A 22,325-nucleotide genomic window follows, 5' to 3' on the forward strand; every position below is an offset into this window, starting at 1 on the left:
TTTTGACATTTTTATGGAATTTTGTGGAAATAGTAAGTGTAGAGATGTTGGCTGGTTGCTGTTAGATACACTGTATACATTAATAAGTGAAAGTGATGGGCTTAAGGCTTCAAACAAGAAGCTTAAGTGCTGACTGACAGATGTAGATGTTTCTGTGAGTGTCCTGAAGGAAAATTTTATTTCCTGTAGCCATAGACTTGAGATCTCTGAAAATCAGACTCTGAATCTTATTGTCAGAGTGGAAACTTTACAACATAAACTGAAATCTCAATGTTGCATGGTGTCTGCCGTTAAAGTGAGGGCATTGATTGAAAAGGAATGGGACCATGAAAAATGAGATGGCGACATATGTATTAATAATGATGTCAGTGGAGAGGTTGAAATCCTAGCTCATGCTGAGTCTTCTCTAGATAACTTTGTAATAGTCTGCCCTGAGGACATAGCTACCCCACCTCCAGTCTGCCCTGAGAAGTTGGCCACCCAACCTCCACCTGAAGGAATTAGCCATAGAGTGATCAATCCTGTTTCAATAGATGAAACTGCAAACGAATGCCCTGAAGCAAATGGCTTGGAAGATACTTCTAATTCTTTTCATGACCCACCTCCACCACCCCTCATTTCTTCCAGACCTATAACTAGACTAAAGTCCCAAAAGGCCCCTAAAGGGGAAGGGCAAAGTATCACACATGAGGAGGTACATTATACTCCTAAAGAACTGTGTGAGTTTTCCAATTTACATATACAGAAATCAGGGGAATATGTGTGGCAATGGATTTTAAGGGTGTGGGATAATGGTGGGAGGAATATAAGGCTGGATCAGGCTGAATTTATTGATATAGACTCACAAAGCAGAGATTCTGCATTTAATGTTACAGCTTGAGGGGTTAGAAAAGGCATTAACAGTTTGTTTGGATGGCTGGCTGAAACATGGATCAAAAGGTGGGTGATATTACCTGAGGCTGAAATGCCAGAACTGCCCTGGTATAATGTAGATGAGGGGATCCAGAGGCTTAGAGAGACTGGAATGTTACAGTGGATTTATCATGTAAAGCCTGCTTTTACACCCCAGGAAAATCCAGAGGATGCACCTTTTACCAGAACAGTGAGAAATAAATTTGTGAGACTACTGCCATCATCCCTGAAGAGCTCTGTGGTTGCACTTCTCTGTAGGTCAGATATTACTGTGGGAACTGCTGTCACTGAGTTGGAATCCTTAAACACAATGGGGATGATGGGATCCTGAGTTGGCAGAAGCCAGGCAGCAGCACTTAATGGCCAAAGACAAGGTGGACATGGCTATCATAATAGACAGCAAACTCAAACCAGGAGTCAAAATAATCTGACTCACAGAGATTTGTGGCATTGGCTAGTAAATCATGGGATGCCTAGAAATAAAAAAGATGGGAAAGCTACTAAATTCTTGTTTGAGCTGTACAAACAAAAGAGTTCCAGGTTAAGTGAACAGAAGTCTAACCTGAATTACAAAAACACAGAGTCACGGCCCCTTAATCAATTTCCAGACTTGAGACAGTTTACAGACCCAAAGCCCCTTGAATGAAGGGGAGGCCAGATCCCTCTGGGGGAGTACCCTGTTACACTGCCACAAATTTAAACTGTTAATCTTCCTCCAAGCCTTCCCCAAGCAGACCGACGGCCTTTTACCAGGGTAACTGTGCATTGGGGAAAAGGAAATTATGAGACATTTCAGGGATTATTAGACACTGGTTCAGAAGTGACATTAATTCCAAGGGACCCAAAACGTCACTCTGGTCCACCAGTCAGAGTGGGGGCTTAGGGAGGTCAGGTGATCGATGGAATTTTAACTCAGGTCCGTCTTACGGTGGGTCCAGTGGGGCCCTGGACCCATTCGGTAATTATTTCCCCAGTTCCAGAATGCATAATTGGAATAGACATACTGAGCAACTGGCAGAATCCCCACATTGGTTCTCTTACTCATGCAGTGAGGGCTATTATGGTGGGAAAAGCCAAGTGGAAGCCAATAGAACTGCCCCTACCAAGCAAAATAGTAAATTAGAAGCAATACCAGATTCCTGGAGGGATTGCAGAGATTACTGCCTTAAAGACCTGAAGGACGCAGGGGTGGTGATTTCCACCATATTCCCATTTAACTCCCCTATTTGGCCTGTGCAGAAAACAGATGGGTCTTGGAGGATGACAGTGGATTACTATAAACTCAACCAGGTGGTAACTCCAATTGCAGCTGCTGTTCCAGATGTGGTATCATTGCTTGAGCAAATCAATACATTCTCTGGTACCTAGTATGCAGCTATTGATCTTGAAAATGCTTTTTTCTCAATAGCTGTTAATAAGGACCACCAGAAACAGTTTGCTTTCAGCTGACAAGGTCAGCAATTTACTTTCACTGTTCTACCTCAGGGGTATATCAACTCTCCAGAACCTATGTCATATACTTGTCCGCAGGGACCTTGATCGTTTCTCCCTCCCACAAGCCATCACACTGATCCATTATATTGATGATATCATGTTGATTGTACCTAGTGAGCAAGAAGCAACTACGCTAGACTTACTAGGCATTTGTGTGTCAGAGGATGGGAGATAAATCCAACAAAAATATAGGGGCCATCCACCTCAGTGAAATTTCTAGGTGTCCAGTGGTGTGGGGCAGATCGAGATATCCCTTCTAAGGTAAAAGAGAAGTTGCTGCATCTGACTCCTCCTATGACCAAAAACAGGCACAATGCCTAGTTGGCTTCTGTATTAGTTAGGGTTCTCTAGAGAAACAGAATCAACAGGGAACACTTGCAAATATAAAATTTATGAAAGTGTCTCACGTGACCGTAGGAATGCAGAGTCCAAAGTCCACAGGGCAGGCTGCGAAGCCGATGACTCCAATGGATGGCCTGGATGAACTCCACAGGAGAGGCTCACCAGCCAAAGCAGGAATGCAACCTGTATCCTCTGAGTCCTCCTTAAAAGGCTTCCCATGATTGGATTTAGCATCACTAATTGCAGAAGACACTCCCCTTTGGCTGATTATAAATGGAATCAGCTGTGGATGTAGCTGACGTGATCATGACCTAATCCTATGAAATGTCCTCATTGCAACAGACAGGCCAGCGCTTGCCCAATCAGATGAACAGGTACCACAACTTGGCCAAGTTGACACCTGTCCCTAACCATGACAGTCCACCCCTTGTCAACTTGGCACATATATATATATATATCACCTTAGACCATACTTAATTTCCAAATGAAAACAAATAAGCACACATTTTTTCTTTTACCTGACAATACTCAACTGTCCTACATATAACTGGAAACACATTAAATCTCTCCAGAATAGTGTGCAAATCCTTGGGCAACATTCATTCTTAAACTTGATATCTTACAACTTAAATAGTATAACACAAGCAAAACAGCATTACAGTCCTCGTTTCTGTAACTGATCACGTGGTCGAAGTTCATATTTATCACTACCTTCTTCCACTACCCATTCCATGTTCCCTTTCCCCTCAGCAAGCACTTCAGCTGGCCGTGGTTCTTTGCCTGGTGGGGTGACCCCAACCTTCATTCCTGAAGTCTCAGAGCCATTAGTGGTCCTGCCTGGATTGTGTTGTTGCAGTTTTCCATTGATTTTAATCACAGGGCATGGTAGTACTAATAGACGCCCCAGGGGATCTCCTATATTCCAAGAAAACTCTTCTTTACCTCCATTATGTAGTTGCAGTCCTACTTCCTTCTGATAGTCAGGGTCAATTACCCCAGACAATAATGTAATCCCCTTCTTGGTGTGTTGATCCAGAGGCATAAGTAGCCCAAAGTGGCCAGGTGGCAATCTTAACTTCCAGTTCAGTGGTATCACTGTTGTTTCTTCTGGAGAAAGCACACCCCGTTTTGGAACTAAAACCTGTAGGCCAGCAGAACTCAGGGTAGCAGGGACAGGAAGCAAAAATTTTCCTAGTGGATCACTAGGAGTAATAGTGAGTGGCACCACACCTATTTCCACCTCACTAGGTCCAATCAACATGATATCATCAATATAATGGACCAGTGTGATGTCTTGTGGGAGGCAGAAACGATCAAGGTCTCTGCGAACAAGATTATGACATAGGGCTGGAGAGTTGATATACCCCTGAGGTAGGACAGTGAAAGTATATTGCTGACCTTGCCAGCTGAAAGCAAACTGTTTCTGGTGGTCCTTACTAATAGCTATTGAGAAAAAAGCATTTGCCAGATCAATAGCTGCATACCAGGTACCAGGGGATGTATTGATTTGCTCAAGCAATGATACTACATCTGGAACAGCAGCTGCAATTGGAGTTACCACCTGGTTGAGTTTACGATAATCCACTGTCATTCTCCAAGACCCATCTGTTTTCTGCACAGGCCAAAAAGGAGAGTTGAACGGGGATGTGGTGGGAATCACCACCCCTGCATCTTTCAAGTCCTTAAGAGTGGCAGAAATCTCTGCAATCCCTCCAGGAATACGGTATTGCTTTTGATTTACTATTTTGCTTGGTAGGGGCAGTTCTAGTGGCTTCCACTTGGCCTTTCCCACCATAATAGCCCTCACTGCACGAGTTAGAGAACCAACGTGGGGATTCTGCCAGTTGCTCAGTATGTCTATGCCAATTATACATTCCGGAACTGGGGAAATAACTACAGGATGGGTCCGGGGGCCCACTGGACCCACTGTGAGACAGACCTGAGCTAAAACTCCATTGATCACCTGGCCTCCATAAGCCCCCACTCTGACTGGTGGTCCAGAGTGATGTTTTGGGTCCCCTGGAATTAATGTCACTTCTGAACCAGTGTCTAATAATCCCCGAAATATCTGATCATTTCCTTTTCCCCAATGCACAGTTACCCTGGTAAAAGGCCGTCGGTCTCCTTGGGGAAGACTTAGAGGAAGGTTAACAGTATAAATTTGTGGCAGTGTAACAGGTTTCTCCCCCATAGGGACCTGGCCTCCCCTTCATTCAAGGGGCTCAGGGTCTGTAAACTGTTTCAAGTCTGGAAATTGGTTAAGGGGCCATGACTCTGTGTTTTTGTAATTCAGGTTAGACTTCTGTTCCCTTGACCTAGAACTCTTTTGTTTATACAGCTCCAATAAGAATTTAGTAGACTGCCCTTCTATTGTATTTCTAGGCACCCCATGATTTATTAGCCAATGCCACAAATCTCTGCGTGTCATATAATTTTGATGTCTCCTTTGAGTTTGTTGTCTATTATAATACCCACGTCTACCCTGTCTTTGGTGATTAAGTGCTGCCACCTGGCTTCTGCCAACTCGGGATCCTGTCATCTCCATTATGTTTAAGGATTCCAGCTCAGTGACAGCAGTTCCTACAGTAATATCTGACCTACAGAGAAGTGCAACCACAGAGCTCTTGAGGGATGATGGTGCTAGTCTCACAAATTTATTTCTCACTGTTCTGGTAAAAGGTGCATCCTCTGGACATTTCTGGGGTGTAAGAGCAGGCTTTGCATGATAAATCCACTCTAACATCCCAATCTCTCTAAGCCTCTGGATCCCCTCATCTACATTATACCAGGGCAGTTCTGGCATTTCAACCTCAGGTAATGTTGGCCACCTTTTGATCCATGTTTCAACCAACCACCCAAACAAGCTGTTAACACCTTTTCTAACTGCTCTAGCTATAACATTGAATGCAGAATCTCTGCTTAGTGGGCCCATATCAATAAATTCAGCCTGATCCAGCCTTATATTCCTCCCACCATTATCCCACACTCTTAAAATCTATTGCCACACATATTCCCCTGATTTCTGTCTATATAAATTGGAAAACTCACACAGTTCTTTTGGAGTATAATGTACCTCCTCATGTGTGATACTTTGTACCTCACCTTTAGGGGCCTGTTGGGACTTTAGTCTAGTTATAGGTCTAGAAGAGATGAGGGGTGGTGAGGGTGGGTCATGAAAAGAATTAGAAATATCTTCCAAGTCATTTGCTTCAGGGCTTTCATTTGCAGTTTCTTCTGGTGAAACATGATTAATAACTCTAGGGCTAATCCCTTCAGGAGGAGGTTGGGTGGCCAATTCCTCAAGGCAGGCTGGAGGTGGGGCGGCTATGTCCTCAGGGCAGACTATTACAGGGTTATCTAAAGAAGGCTTAGCATGGTCTAGGGTTTCAACCTCACCCCCAACATCATTATCAATCCATATGTCACCATCCCATTTTTCAGGGTCCCGCTCCTTTCCAATCAATGCCCTCACTTTAACGGCAGACACCATGCAAGACTGAGATTTCAGTTTACATTGGAAAGTTGCTACTCTAACAATAAGATTCTGAGTCTGATTTTCAGAGATCTCAAGTCTACGGCTACAGGAAATAAAATTTTCCTTCAGGATACTCATAGAAACCTCTACATCTTTCAGACGGCACTTAAGCTTCTTGTTTGAAGCCTTAAGCCCATCCCTTTCACCCTTTAATGTAGACAGTGTATCTAACAACAACCAACCAACATCTCTATAACTCTTATTTCTACAAAACTCTGTAAAGGTGTCAAAAACATTATCCCCCAGAGTCTGGCTTCGTACAAGCGAAGCATTAGGAGAATCGAATGATGATATTTTGACTATCTCCTTTGCCAACCCAGTCCATGGATTGGGAGTGTCATTCTGATTACGGGAATCAGAGTCCTTAGTGTCTCTGAGCCCAGTCAGAGTAGAAAACCATTCATAAAAACCCATTTTTAAGATTCTGTTCCTTAAGAACCACTCCTGGTACCAAGATGTATTAGTTAGGGTTCTCTAGAGAAACAGAATCAACAGGGAACACTTGCAAATATAAAATTTATGAAAGTGTCTCACGTGACCGTAGGAATGCAGAGTCCAAAGTCCACAGGGCAGGCTGCGAAGCTGATGACTCCAATGGATGGCCTGGATGAACTCCACAGGAGAGGCTTACCAGCCAAAGCAGGAATGCAACCTGTATCCTCTGAGTCCTCCTTAAAAGGCTTCCCATGATTGGATATAGCATCACTAATTGCAGAAGACACTCCCCTTTGGCTGATTACAAATGGAATCAGCTGTGGATGTAGCTGACGTGATCATGACCTAATCCTATGAAATGTCCTCATTGCAACAGACAGGCCAGCATTTGGCCATTCAGATGAACAGGTACCACAACTTGGCCAAGTTGACACCTGTCCCTAACCATGACAGCTTCTTTGGATTTTGGCAACAATATATTCCTCATTTGAGTGTGCTACTCCAGTCCATTTATCAAGTGATCAGAAAAGCTGCTAATCTTGAGTGGGGACTTGAACAAGAGGAGGCTCTGTGACAGGTCCAGACTGCTGTACAAGATGCTCTGCCACTTGGACCACATGATCCAGCAGGTCCAATGGTGCTGGAAGTGCCAGTGGCAAATAGAGATGCTGTTTGGAACCTTTGGCAGGCCCCTGTAAGATAATCACAACGCAGACCCTTAGGATTTTGGAGCAAAGCCCTACCATCTGCTGCAGATAACTACTCTCCTTTTGAGAAACAGCTTTGGCCTGCTACTGGGCCTTAGTATAGACCGAACACTTAACCTTGGGCCACCAAGTTACCATGAGACCTGAGTTGCCTATCATGAGATGGGTGTTGTCTGACCCACCAAGCCATAAAGTTGGGCATGCGCAGCAGCACTCCATCATAAAATGGAAATGGTACATATGAGATAGGGCCAGAGCAGGTCCTGTAGGCACAAATAAGTTACATGAGGAAGTGGCCCAAGTGCCCATGGTCTCCACTCCTGCCACATTACCTTCTCTTTCCCAGACCTGAGCTATGGCCTTTTGGGGAGTTCCTTACAGCGAACTGACTGAGGAAGAGAAAATTCGGGCCTGGTTTACAGGTGGTTCAGCGTGATATGCAGGTACCGCCCAAAAGTGGACAGCTACAGCACTATAACCCTTTTCTGGGGTGTTCTTGAAAGACAGTGGTAAGGGAAAATCCTTCCAGGGGGCAGAACTTCAAGTAGTGCGCCTGGTTGTTCATTTTGCTTGCAAGGAGAACTGGCCAGAGGTGTGTTTATATACTGACTCATGGGCTGTTGCTAATGGTTTAGCTGGATGGTCAGACTTGGAAAGACCAGATTGGTACAAAGAGGTCTGGGGAAGAGGTATGTAGATAAACTTTTTGAGTGGGCTAAAAACATGAAGATTTCTGTGTCCCATGTGAATGCATACCAGAGGGTGACTTCAGCAGAGGAAGGTTTTAATAATCAAGTGGATAAGATGACCTGTTCTGTGGATACCAGTCAGCCTCTTTTACCAGCAAGTCCTGTCATTGCCCAATGGGCTCATGAATGAAGTGGCCATGATGGTAGGGATGGAGGTTATGCATGGGTTCAGCAACACGGACTTCCACTCACCAAAGCTGACCTGGCTACAGCCACTGCTGAGTGCCCAATCTGCCAGCAGCAAAGGCCCACACTCAGCCCCCAATATGACACCATTCCCCGAGGTGATCAGCCAGTTACATGGTGGCAGACTGATTACACGAACCACTCCCTTCACAGAAGGGGCAGCGATTTGTTCTAAATTGAATAGACACATACTCTCAATATGGTTTTGCTTTCCCTGCATGCAATGCTTCTGCCAAAACTACCATCTGTGGGCTTACCTGTCGTCATCATATTCCACACAGCATTTTTCTGATCAGGGAACACACTTCACAGCAAATGAGATGCAGGAATGGGCACATGCTCATGGATTTCTCTGGTCTTACCATGTTCTCCATCATTCAGAAGCAGTTGGATTGATAGAACGGTGGAATGACATTTTGAAAACTCAATTACAGTGCCAACTAGGTGGCAATACCTTGAAGGGCTGGGGTAATGTTCTCCAGGAAGCTGTGTATGCTCTGAATTAGCATCCACTGTATGGTGTTGTTTCTCCCATAGCTAGGATCCATGGGTCCAGGAACCAAGGGGTTGAAGTGGGAGTGGCACCACTCACTATTACCCCTATGATCCACTAGGAAAACCTTCACTTCCTGGCCCTGTGACCCTGAGCTCTGCTGGTCTACAGGTTTTAGTTGTAAAAGGGGGAGTGCCTCCACCAGGAGAAACAATGATTCCATTAAACTGGAATCTAAGACTGCTACCTGGTCACTTTGGGCTACTCATGCCCCTGGATCAACAAGCCAAGAAGGGGATTACAAGACTGGCTGGGGTGATTGACCCTGACTATCAGGGGGAAATAGGACTGCAACTACACAATGGAGGTAAAGAAGAGTTTTCAGGAATATAGGAGATCACCCCCTAGAGCATCTTTTAGTACTACCATGCCCTGTGATTAAAATCAATGGAAAACTGCAACAAACCAATCGAGGCAGGACTACCAATGGGTCTGAAACTTCAGGAATGAAGGTTTGGGTCACCCTACCAGGCAAAGAACCACAGCCAGCTGAAGTGCTTGCTGAGGATAAAGAGAATATGGAATGGGTAGTGGAAGAAAGTAGTGATAAATATGAACTATGGCCATGTAATCAGTTACAGAAATGAGGACTGTAATGCTGTTTTGTTCATGTTATACTATTTAAGTTGTAACATATCAAGTTTAAGAATCAATATCACTCAAGGACTTGCACCCTATTCTGGAGAGATTTAATGTGTTTCCGGTTATATGCAGGATAGGTGAGTACTGTTAGGTGAGGAAAAAAATGTGTCTTTTATTGTTTACTATTTAGAAATTAGGTATGGTTTAAGGTGATGAGTATAGCTGCCAAGTTGACAAGGGGTGGACAGTCATGGTCAGGTTCATGTGTTAACTTGGCCAGGTGGTGGTACCTGTTTGTCTGGTTGGGCAAGTGCTGGCCTGTCTTTCGCTATGAGGACATTTCATAGAATTAAATCATGATCACGTTGGCTACATCCACAGCTGATTCCATTTGTCATCAGCCAAGGGGTGTGTCTTCTTTAATTAGTGAGGCTTAATCTAATCACTGGACACCTTTTAAAGAGGATTCAGAAGAGACAGGCTCTCTTCCTGCTTCAGCCGGTGAGCCTGTTCTGTGGAGTTCATCCTTACCCTCCACTGGAATTGTCAGCTTCACAGCCTGCCTACAGATTTTAGACTCTACGTTCCCATGGTTACAAGAGACACTTCTATAAATTTTATATTTACAAATATTTCCTGTTGATTCTGCTTCTCTAGAGAACCCTAACTAATACAGCATGCAATGCTTTATGATAATATTTTACCCACCGTAGAATTTCTTTCAAAATTGGAGTCAATCTTCTCAAAGCCAGCCACTACTTTATCAACTAAATCTATGAACTAGTCTAGGTTTTTTTATTGTCATTTCAACAATATTCTAAGCATCTTCACCAGGAGTAGATTCCATTTCTTTGCTCACACCTTAAGAAGAAACTCCTCATTCATTCAAGTTTTATCATGAGTTTGTAGCAATCCAGTCACATATACAGGTTCCACTTCTAATTCTAGTACTCTTGCTATTTCCACATCCTCAGTGACTTCCTCCACTGAAGTCCTGAACTCCTCAGAGTCATCTATAAAGCTGGGAACAAATTTCTTCCAAAATCCTATGAATGTTACTATTTCAATGTCCTCTCATGATCACAAATGTTCTTAATGACATTTAGAGTGGTGAATCCTTTCCCAAAACTTTTCAGTTGACTTTGCCCAGATCCATAAGAGGGATCATTATCTATGGCAGTTATAGCCCTATAAAATGTATTTCTTTAATAATAATACTTGAAATTTGAAATGACTCCTTGATCCACAGGCTGCAGAATGGATGTTGCATTAACAGGCACGAAAACAGCATTAATCTCATTGTACATCTCCATCAGAGCTCTTGGGAGACTAGGTGCATTGTCAACTAATGATAATATTTTGCAAGGAATCTTTCTTTCTGAGCAGTAGGTATCAACAGCGGGCTTAAAATAATCAGTACACCATTCTTTTGTAAACAGCTGTGCTGTCAGCTAGGCTTTGCCATTCCATTTATAGAGTACAGGCAGAGTAGATGTAGCATAATTCTTAAGAGTCCTAGGATTTTCAGAATGGTAAATAAGTATTGACTTCTATTTAAGGTCATCAGCTGCATTAGCCACTAACAAGAGCCCCTAATAGCCTGTCATTTGACACTCTGAAGCCAGGGTTGACTTCTCCTCTCTAGCTATGAAACTCCTAGATGCTATTTTCTTCCAATATATGGCTGTTTCATCTACAATGAAAATCTGTTGGTTAGTGCAGCCACCTTCATCAGTTATCTTAGATATATCTCCTGAATAACCTGCTGCAGCTTCTACATTAGCACTTGTTGCTTCACCTCACACTTTTGTGTTACGGAAACAGTTTGCTTCCTTAAACCTCATTAACCAACCTCTGCTAGCTTCAAACTTCTCTTCTGAAGCTTCCTCACCTCTCTCAGCCTTCAGATAATTGAAAAAAGTTAGGGCCTTGCTCTGGATTAGGCTTATGTCTAAAAGGAATGCTGTGGTTGATTTGATCTTCTACCCAGACCACTAAAACATTTTCCAAATCATCAGTAAGGCTGCCTGCCCTGCTCAGATTCAAACTCCCTATAGTGGACACCCTAATATACAACTGCCTTCTACTACTCTGGCTCTGACAGCACACACCAGACCACTCCACTGCAGAGGTACCTTCCCCACCTTGTCAGACTTCAGCTTCCCACAGGATGCCTTCCCTTGCAGATGCCCTCCTTTCCACCCTCTGTTTTCTACATGCTGCACTGGGCAAACGCCAAACTTCATACCCCATACAGGCTCAGTGGCTCCCCCTCCCCCTCAGCCACAAGAACTTACCTTGCTTAGTCTCACCTAATGGCACTAGAACAGAGTAGCTCAGGGTGAGGAAAAGAAAGGGGAAGGGGCATGTGCTGGTTTGAATCTATTATGTGCCCCCAGAAAAGCCATGTTTTAATCCTGATCCAATCTTATAGGAGCAACCATTTCTCTCACTCCCGATTCAATACTGTAATTTGGAATATTTTTATTAGATTATCTCCATGGAGACGCAACGTACCCAATTGTGGGTATTAACTTTTCGTTAGATGGAGATATGACCCATTCCAGGTGGGCCTTTATTAGTTTACTGGAATCCTTTAAAACCGAGGAAACATTTTGGAGAAACTTCAGAGCTTACAGAAATGACAGAATGACAGAAACGACAGAAGTCTCAGAGCCAACAGAAACTTCATAGCAGAATAGACACAGATGCAGACACATGGGGAACAGAAATATGGATGTCTGGAGATGCTTGGAGCCCAGCAGATGTTGCCATGAGGCATTAAGCAAGCCAGAACTTGGAGAGGCAGATGCCAGCCACATGACTATCCAGCTGACAAAGGTGTTCCTAACCCATGGACACTCCTTGAATTAAGGTAACCTCTTGTTGGTGCCTTAATTTGGACACTTTCACTTCCTTAGAATTGTAAAGTTGTAGCTTATTAAAATCCCCTATTGTAAAATCTGTTCCAGTTCTGGTATACCGCATTCTAGCAGCCAGCAAAGTAACACAGGGCATTACTTTGCTTATTTCAAAAACCGGGATAAATAAATTTATTAAGTGGAATATATAAATTTCCATTAAATCATACTTACTATTTTCAGTATTTCCTATCAGTCCTAAGAATTGACAAAAGGGGGGTGAGTTTTCTTTATAATTTCATATGGCAAATGATAAAAAGTTCTTATAGAATTTTTATAAGTTCTTATGGAATACTGATATTCTAATTCCCCTTTCCACACATAAATCTACTACTAAATCTGTTGCTCAACTTCAGATACCAGAGAAACCAAACCTAGATCTGAGAATGAAACTTATTTTTAAGGATTATTTTAAGTAAGTGTGAATAAATCAAAGCCATTTTTGTTTTTTACAGGAACCATTCTGTGAGTCAGATGAGAATGAAACAAAGCTGTTAGAAAACATAGAAATTAATGTTTAAAAGCTCCTCAGTTTAATCTTACCCTTGAGAAGATATTTTCCAAGGAGCTGGTTAAGGACTTCTTAGCTTTATTTTTCAGAATGTCAAGTTTGAACCTTCCACTGCTTGCTGCATTTTCAGGAATTGCACTATTTGAAATAGTCTATAAAAAGGAAAACAGACCAAATTTTAGTTTGTAATTCTCAAGGTTAAATGACACTAAATAAAGGCTTAAAACTAAGCCATTTAAAAATATAAAAATTCTTCAGTAACTTTATTAAGAAGTAATAATTTAGGTTCCACATTGCAAACACAGAGATTATAAGGAAAATAATTTAATTTTTAATATTGTAAGTTTACAAAGACAGAAATAAGATCTTCTCTTCATGCCTTTCTCCTCTATTAATACATTCCTGCTGTATCAAACAAAAAATAAACTTGAGATGGCAATTTTTATGGCCCGTTTCTCTGATTAACAACTATAACCATCCAATTCCAGTTTGCATATTCTATATCCAAATTATCAAGATAGACACAGGAGATAAGTTTCAAAGAACAAAGCACCTACCAGAAAACCTGGGTGCTGCTAATGACTCTGTTATAATTCCATTAGCATTTGTGAATAGGTCATTTATCTTTTAGATCTACTATGTGTCTGCTATATACATTCTCTTTCCCAGCCCCTCCCTCTGCCCTCCTTTACCTATCCATCTAGTCGGTCACTAAATCCTAATGATTACGCCTCCGAAATAACTCTTGATTTAGCCCCTTCCTCACATCTCCAGCGCCCTAGTTCAGGCCTCTCTCCTCAGACAAAATAAATATTTCAAGACAGACTCACTCAGTCTATTTATATGTGCCCGTGTTACCTCTGTGTCTTATAGCATTGCACTAATCACACCACATTTTAATCTATTTGGCAACATATTGATTTCTTCTCCTAAACAGTCAGATGAAGGAAAAGAGCTGTTTTTATGCATCACTACTGCCTGGTATATAGTATGCACTCAATAAAGGTGTGTGCAATAATTAAACGCATCCCTTCTCACATATTCTTTGACAAAATTCTCTATGACTGGAGAAAGGGACTTCTGTCTTAACACTCCCAAACCTCTCCCTGACCAACCTCCTCACAAACCTGCCATTATAGCGACTGCAGAATAATCCTCTTAAAATGCAAATCTGATCTCCTTACTCCTTTAGGTGAGCTCCTTCATTAACAAAGCCTGGCCTAGCACGTAAGGACCTTTGTCAACTCACCACTGTGCATCCTTCGAGCCTTGTTTCTCCCATTTCCCCCAAAACACCCTAAAAACCTGTACACCTTCTTCAAGGGCCCGCGCAGAACATATCTGATCACACCACCACATACCTTTGTGCCTAGTGCTCCTTTCTGAAGACACACTCCTCCAAATTTTCTGATTAAGAAACTTTCTCTCCTCTAAAGCTCCTGCCTTCCCTCAAATCTCTTCATTTTGAATTCTTTATTTCTGCCCTTTGTTTAACTCTCCACTCAAGTTTCAAAGCAAAGACAAATGTAGCTCCTTTTTGGCTCCTTGCACATCAATAATAAAAGCCACTTACAGCTTCTATTATCTGTTTCTATTTATCTGTTTGCCTCCCCTTTACGATGTTAAAGCTCTTTCTGGGAGAGAACATCACTCATTCATCTCTTTTTTGTCACCACTAGCACAGAGCTTAGCTCATAAAAGGTTCTTAAGCACTTGTTTAATGAAAATGCAAAGGAATGTATACTCATTAAGTAATATGTGATTTGTTCTGAATATAGTGACATGAAGACATAACCTGAATTAGTCTCATTATAATTCATAATCCCCTTAGATACTGTGGCAGATGGAATTGCTTTCTCTTGTGATCCTGGGAATACATTCTAAACCATGTACCCAAGAATATCATCCTTCAGTCTGCAACTAGGGCTGCTGTTTAGATGCTACTTCTGCTGCCTTGGGAACCTCACTCTTTACCATTTAGGCTGTCTAAGCTTTTGAAGAAATAAAATGCTCATAAGAAATATATATATATATATATATATATATATATATATATATATAATAATGGATTAACAACATGTATGTCCATTCTAAATCCTGAACATTGGTCATTACTGCCTTCGGACCAAAAACCATGTTTTTACATTTTAGAGCCATCATTATTTTATTTCCATGTGTCAATGCTGTTAAAGTTCCCTCTAAAATTCTAAAATGCTGAGGAAAAATGTTTGACAGGATTTTAACCTAAAGGAAGATGAGAGCACAGAGTAAAGAAACTCCTTCCACATGTGCTGTGATATTTTCACTAAACATATAAACAAAAACATTAGGTCAAGAAGAAAATCTGTTCTCACCGCCGGGCCTTCCCCAATATGAACATGTGTCTTCTGCTTGGCTTCACACAGCAGCCTCAGGTGTAAAATCACAAGTTCATTTTCTTCCTGGTCATTGACTGGCTTCATTTTCTGTTGAACAAACAAGAGCACCCTAAGGAAATACAGCTTCTCTTGTTTTATTTTATTCTTATTTGCTTTTATCTGTCAGGCAGACAAACAGAAATAAAGCTAACATTTTAACTGCTTTCAGCAGTAAAAGTAAAAAATAGCATTCCCATTACTATTAAATAGCAGGATATGATATATATCTTTAACTTCAGGTGGAGGTTACAAAGAATGGATGAGAAAAGGGAACTCACAAAAACAGGATCCAATTCTCATTCTTCATGTCTTATTTAGAAGCATAAATAATGTTACCTGAACCCGTTCAAAGATGTCAGCTTGCTCATTATCTGTCAATGAGGAAAGATGTCTTTGTATTACCAGCTTGGCTCTTGGTGGGTAGAGACCTACAGAAAATAAAGGAGGGGAAAGTATAAAACAGCATCTAATGGTAGAGACAGAAATGCTCATAATGAATTGCATTTCACTCCTTAGTCAGTAGGCTCTGAATTTCTCTCTTCTCATTGAAATTTTCAGAAATGTATTCTTGTCCACAGGGAACTTTAGACCATTACATTGAAATGATTAAAACTAAAAGGAAAAACTCCTCACCAAAGTCAACAGACACCTGACAGTTGTACCACAGTTAGAAGCACTAACAATTTCCACATGATACAAGGCAACACCACAGCCAGACACCAGTGAATATACTAATAAATTTAGCCACAGTAGAAAGTCATAGTTGAATTAACATTATCCTAGTATATGGTATGGAAATTAAAGCTAAATACTAGCCATGGTCAATAACCCTATGCTAAAACTTTACATTTAAAAAAGAAAGAATAACTTATAATGTTTTAAGTCAGAGCTACCACTTAGACAAGATTCTTTTCCTCTCAAGCAGTTCTTGTTTTGTGGGAATAAAATTTCAAGGACAGCTTTAGCTGGTATGCAATGACATTTTTAGTGTTATTATTTTGCCAAAATATTGTTTACTTCTTTAAATCACAATATTTATATATCTATTGTGTTCTTAAACATAAATTATATTAAGTCCTTGGGCAAAACAGTTTTTCTATGAAAACATTCATTTTTTAATAAACAAGAGAGAGAGAGAAAAAATTCACAATTACAATGATTCATGTACTCATCCATTTTTAAGGAACAGATCTACTTTACATAGTTAGATGTCACATATGGTACTACTACTACTATACTTTGATTAAGAAGAGGATATCTAGCTATATATCATATTTAATAAATCTTATATAGGTAGCCTGGCATTTAAAAATCACTTATTATTACAAAGAAACCTTTTTCAAAAGGTTACAGTTAAATACTTACATTACCTGACTTTACGCTATAACTTGAACTTGTTCCACATATTCATTACATTTTATACACGTAGATTAAGACAAAGTAATTCTTAAAAATACTTTCTTACAATCTATTTTGCTAGGTGGCATCAGAGAATTTTAAAATAAAAAATTTGACAGTCTATGCACTTTGGGCAGTTTTCTAAATTGTACATATTTCTAAGAAAATATGAGGTGAAAACTATTTAGAATGAACAACTTGATCACATTTGGGTTACTTTTCTTTTTTTATTAAAGTACTATCTAAAAACGTCTGTGGATAGTAGAGGAGAGAAACAGTTTAAAACACACATTGTTTTAGAAGAATGAGAATTCATTTCACGGTTGCCAGGATGCACACGGGGGCCACTCCGAGGCCCATCTGAAAGCACTGTGTGGCAGAGAATGGGAGTCAGAATGAAGAAAAAACTTCAGAAAACTTCCCAGCCCTGGCTTTCTTTGTGTAATGTACAGCAAAATACTGAAAATCTCTGTCATCACAAACAGAAAATGTCAGGCACTAAAATACATTTTGGTGGTGAAATGCCGCTCACTATCACAGCATATTATTTGTTAGCAAAAGCTCCTTAAAAAGCTTCCCAGACAACATATTAGATATTCACTCACATGATTGTTTTTGTTTTGTTTACTCTTAAGTGACTGATTAACATGGTTTAAAGTATAAGAGATTTTCAAAAAGAGAAGAAAGGAAGAGAGTTATTTGAATAGGTAAATAAATTCACAACCCAGGAATTTTCTCTAGTCTTCAAGTTCCATAGGGGAAATGGGCAGAGCTGGAGTTTCTTTTCCAACTATATCTGCCCCTTCCATTGTGAATCTAATTTGACTTCCTCCTTTTTCCCAATTTGGGAGCACTGACCAGTGAATGACGGCTATTGAAGGCATGTGTGTTATCCCACATGCATGTCAGCTTAGCACAAAAGACTGAAGGCAACTGTTCCACTCCCTGATGCAACACGTTGAGTTTCAGATTTTAAGGCTTGGTCCTTGAAGAGGAAGTTCCTCCTAGAACTGCATCCTCAATTCACCTGGATCCTCAGAGATATCCGGCTTTGCAGAGGCATGAGTTGATTAGGGCTCCAGATCAGCACACTTATGTATTCTCTCTTTTGCTTTTTTTTTAAACAAAAATAGAACTCCTTATTGGTGCAACCAAGCGTACTAACAGGAATTCTCTAATTCTGAGTAAGTGAAATGGTTCTTTTAAATATCTTTTTCACTAACTTTCAATCTTACTACTCTGGGTTTAATCTAAATGTAGCTTTTCTTCCAGCTTTATACTTTGTACCCATGTATAAAACAAGCTGCAAAATCACCCTGTTATCTCAAATGAAAAAAAAAACAAAAAACAAAAAACTCTTTGGGAAACACACAAATGATAAGAGGCATCAAAGCTGCTTGGCCCTGGAAGTCTCTGCCTTTTCTCAGCCATGGTGTCAACTGCTTTGGAACTTTCATGTCTGTCTCTGCAAAGTAAATGTGCTGGACCCACTATGAGTGTTGTCAGTGTCTCAGTTTCCTTGTGTGTAGAATGAGTTAAAAACAGTATCTATCTGATGGGTTTTTTAAAGGATGAAATAGCTAATACATGCAATGCACATGGTGTGTCCTGGAGAACTATCTGCTTTCTTGTTATTACTTTTATTCTTACTATCAGAGGTACTGCCCTATCGCCCACTTTCTTGGCCTAATGTCAAGGGCAGGAAAAAAATTCACATCAGAGTGTTGCCCAAGGCTTTAGGAAAACAACAACTACATTAACCCCGTGATAGTACAAAGTCATTTTCCAGTCCACAAGATAGACCCTTCCTTTTGCTCCCTTCTGATAGATGCATACCCTGAGGCTAGTGGAGCTTAAGTTTCAAGGTCCTTTCAAGACTTAGGGAGGGGTGTAGTAATATTATATTCATAATTTTGTATTCTTTTTCTTTAACAGGACTTCAAAACTGTAAAAACTTTGGGCTCACAAACTGAGATCAAGCCCCATATACATATCAACAGAGCCCTTCCTATCTGCTATAGCTGCTCTATGGTTTTAAAACCAGTCTCTTAAACAGACTGTCTTCTTGTGTGAAAGTTTAAAACTTCTCTTTTGCAATTGGAGATATATTTTAAAACACACTAACTTAAAAACAAAAATACACAGTTGTTTCTTTATTCCAAAAATTTTTAGCTTTGATTTCATAGAAATCATTTATTTCTATAGCCTGAAGTTTGAAAAATAAAACCCCAAAAGAAATATATTACTCCTAATTATTTTATTAACCACAAATGACATTTGGGGCATATTTGCTGCCAGTTTTTTCCTACAAATATTTATTTTGCTTTAATTACCCAGATATAAGTTCTAGAATATTAGAACATTATAAAGCTAAATTGGTTTTGCCTACTATCCCCAATCCTGGTTGCCTCCCTCATTCTCTAAAGCTAACACTATTAAAAGTTTGCCATGTATTGTTTTATTTCATGTAATATTCTTTCACATATTTATACATGTATTGATAGAAAATATTTAGTATTGGTAACTGAGGCTCAGATCGATGACAGAATCAGTCAGAAAGGTTGCAAACTACTTTCCTAAAATATTTATTGATTCCAGGGGAGAATATAGCAACTTCATAGTGGAAAATCCCAGCGGAGACTACCTTGACCTGGTGATCAGGGCCATCACCAGTAAAAAACCTATTAACATCACAAATTCCATATGATGATGCACAGAGAAGGATGCAGAACCATTTCTACAGAGCTCTTGCCTGGGGTGCAGACCTCAATACAAGCCTGAGAAGACGACAGGCTGAACTGAGGGATGTTCAATATAGTAATAGAGCCATGCTCTTTGAGAATGTCAAGGTCACGAGAGACAAGGAAAAATGTCAAGGAATGATGGCAAACTGGAGAAGTCAGGGAGAAAGAACAATGCAGTGTGGGATCCTGGAACAACAACAACGGAAAGATATTAGTGGATAAACCGGTGAAGCTCAAATGCAGTGTTTGGTTTGGCTAACGCACCAACGTTGGCTTCCTGTTCTGATTGTTGCACCGTGGTTATATAAGAGGTTAACAATGGGAGAGGCTGGGGGAGAGAGTTGGAAATTCTCTGCAACTTTCTATAAGGCTAAAAGATCAAAATGTGCTTTTAAAGAAATATATGGTATTATTTTATGCATTTTCCCAGATATACTATTCAAGTGTATGAATTACTCAACAAGTTACTTTTTTACGTAATAGTGTATTCTTAAGATGTACCCAAGTTGACATACAGTTCAAATTTATTCCCATTAACAGTTCCATTATATGAACATACTCCAATTCTCCTACTGATGGATATTGTTATTTTTAAGTTAATTCCAATTTTCCAATATTTACAAATAATACAACCTCAAAAACATTACCTTCCACACTTATATAAGAGCTCTCTTATCAAGCCATGGAACTGTTAAGTAACAGGGTATGTGCAATTTTAAGTTAATGAATTGCTATTAATTGCTCTTCAAAATGGCTGCCTCAATTTACACCCAATCTGCATTACATAAATATACCAATTTCTCTATAATTTCACCATCAGTTAGTCTGATGACCTTGTAGTTTTTATTTTCATTTCTCTGAGGTTAAGTGTCACTTCAATTTCATTATTGGGCATTTAATTTCCCTTGATGAGAAATGTTTTTTTAACTATACATAATTTTTACAATTTCTTCTGGATAGTTTATCTTTCTCTTAAGGATTATAGAAACTCTTACAAATACTAGATACTAATATGCTATCTCCTCATTAGTTGCTTATCATTTAACTTCCAAATAAGCAATTTTTGTTACATAAAAACTTGAAATTTTCTTGAAGTTAAATCTTTCAGTGTCTTCCTCTAATGGGTTTTGCTTTTTTGTGTGCCTAACTAAAGCCTTTCTTTTTCAAGCACATTAAAAGTTTATTCCTGAGCGGCGCGCACTTCCCCGAGCCGCGGCAGCTGGCGGCCAGAGCTCCTCCCTCCCTCCTTCCCGGGCCGGCTGAGACTCTCGGAGAGGCAAGTTTCCCAAGCCGCGGCGGCCGGTGCCCCTCTTTTGTGGGCGGCTTCCTGGACCGGCTACGAGTCTCGGATCAGAGGCCTACCCAAGCGGCGGTGGCCGGCAACCGGCGCCCCTCCCCTGCGGGCGGTTTCCTGGTCCAGTGACGAGTTCCCCAGGCCGCGGTGGCCGGCAACTGGTGCCCCTCCCCCACAGGCGGCTTCCTGGTCCGGTGGCGAGTTCCCCGGGCCGCGGCGGCCGGCGACCGGCACCCCTCCAGGGAGAGAAGGGAATTTCCGACAGTGGCAGGGACTGGGTCCAACCAAACACCAATAGGGGCATTAATAAAGGAGCCACAAGGTCCCCTCAAGCCGCGGCGGCTGACGCCCCCACCATGCGCGGCCCCCCGGACCAACTGAGAGAATTGGATCGGAAATCCCCAGGCCACAGAGAACGGTGAACGGGGGGATCCCTTCCAAACACGTGAGACAAACGTGTGCCACGAGTGCCACCCACTGGGCAGGATAAGAAAAACAGAACCCAGAGATTTCACAGAAAAAGCTTCCAACCTGTTGGGTCCGAAACCCAGGGAAATCTGACTAAATGCTCAGACGCCAGCAGAAGATAACGGACCATGCTCAGAGATTGAAAATATGGCCCAGTCAAAGGAACAAACCAATAGTTCAAATGAGATACAGGAGCTGAGACAACTAATGCTGAATATACGAACAGAAATGGAAAACCTCTTCAAAAACGAAATCGATAAATTGAGGGAGGACATGAAGAGGACATGGGCTGAACATAAAGAAGAAACAGAAAAACTGAAAAAACAAATCACAGAACTTATGGAAGTGAAGGATAAAGTAGAAAAGATGGAAAAAACAATGGATACCTACAATGATAGATTTAAAGAGACAGAAGATAGAATTAGTGATTTGGAGGATGGAACATCTGAATTCCAAAAAGAAACAGAAACTATCGGGAAAAGAATGGAAAAATTTGAACAGGGTATCAGGGAACTCAAGGACAATATGAACCGCACAAATATACATGTTGTAGGTGTCCCAGAAGGAGAAGAGAAGGGAAAAGGAGGAGAAAAACTAATAGAAGAAATTATCACTGAAAATTTCCCAACTCTTATGAAAAACCTAAAATTACAGATCCAAGAAGTGCAGCGCACACCAAAGAGATTAGACCCAAATAGGCATTCTCCAAGACACTTACTAGTTAGAATGTCAGAGGTCAAAGAGAAAGAGAGGATCTTGAAAGCAGCAACAGAAAAACAATCCATCACATACAAGGGAAACCCAATAAGACTATGTGTAGATTTCTCAGCAGAAACCATGGAAGCTAGAAGACAGTGGGATGATATATTTAAATTACTAAAAGAGAAAAACTGCCAACAAAGACTCCTATATCCAGCAAAACTGTCCTTCAAAAATGAGGGAGAAATTAAAACACTCTCAGATAAAAAGTCACTGAGAGAATTTGTGACCAAGAGACCAGCTCTGCAAGAAATACTAAAGGGAGCCCTAGAGTCAGAGATGAAAAGACAGAAGAGAGAGGTATGGAGAAGAGTGTAG

The 22,325-nt window shown here is 40.8% G+C and overlaps 1 protein-coding gene across 4 annotated transcripts in view; it reads right to left on the bottom strand.

The window, feature by feature from the left end:
- The window catches only part of TBC1D4 (TBC1 domain family member 4), a 245,825-nt gene that overhangs the window by 49,186 nt on the left and 174,314 nt on the right, over nucleotides 1–22,325 (bottom strand). For all 4 annotated transcript variants that reach the window (XM_077158430.1, XM_077158431.1, XM_077158432.1 and 1 more), the window contains exons 6-8: nucleotides 15,681–15,772; nucleotides 15,282–15,392; nucleotides 12,960–13,079 (exon numbers count right to left, since the gene is read on the bottom strand). In XM_077158430.1, coding sequence (XP_077014545.1) covers nucleotides 12,960–13,079; nucleotides 15,282–15,392; nucleotides 15,681–15,772 — 323 coding nt within the window. The remainder of the gene's footprint in view (nucleotides 1–12,959; nucleotides 13,080–15,281; nucleotides 15,393–15,680; nucleotides 15,773–22,325) is intronic.

Source organism: Tamandua tetradactyla, chromosome 4, assembly GCF_023851605.1.
Source record: "Tamandua tetradactyla isolate mTamTet1 chromosome 4, mTamTet1.pri, whole genome shotgun sequence".
NCBI classification, from domain to species: domain Eukaryota; kingdom Metazoa; phylum Chordata; class Mammalia; order Pilosa; family Myrmecophagidae; genus Tamandua; species Tamandua tetradactyla.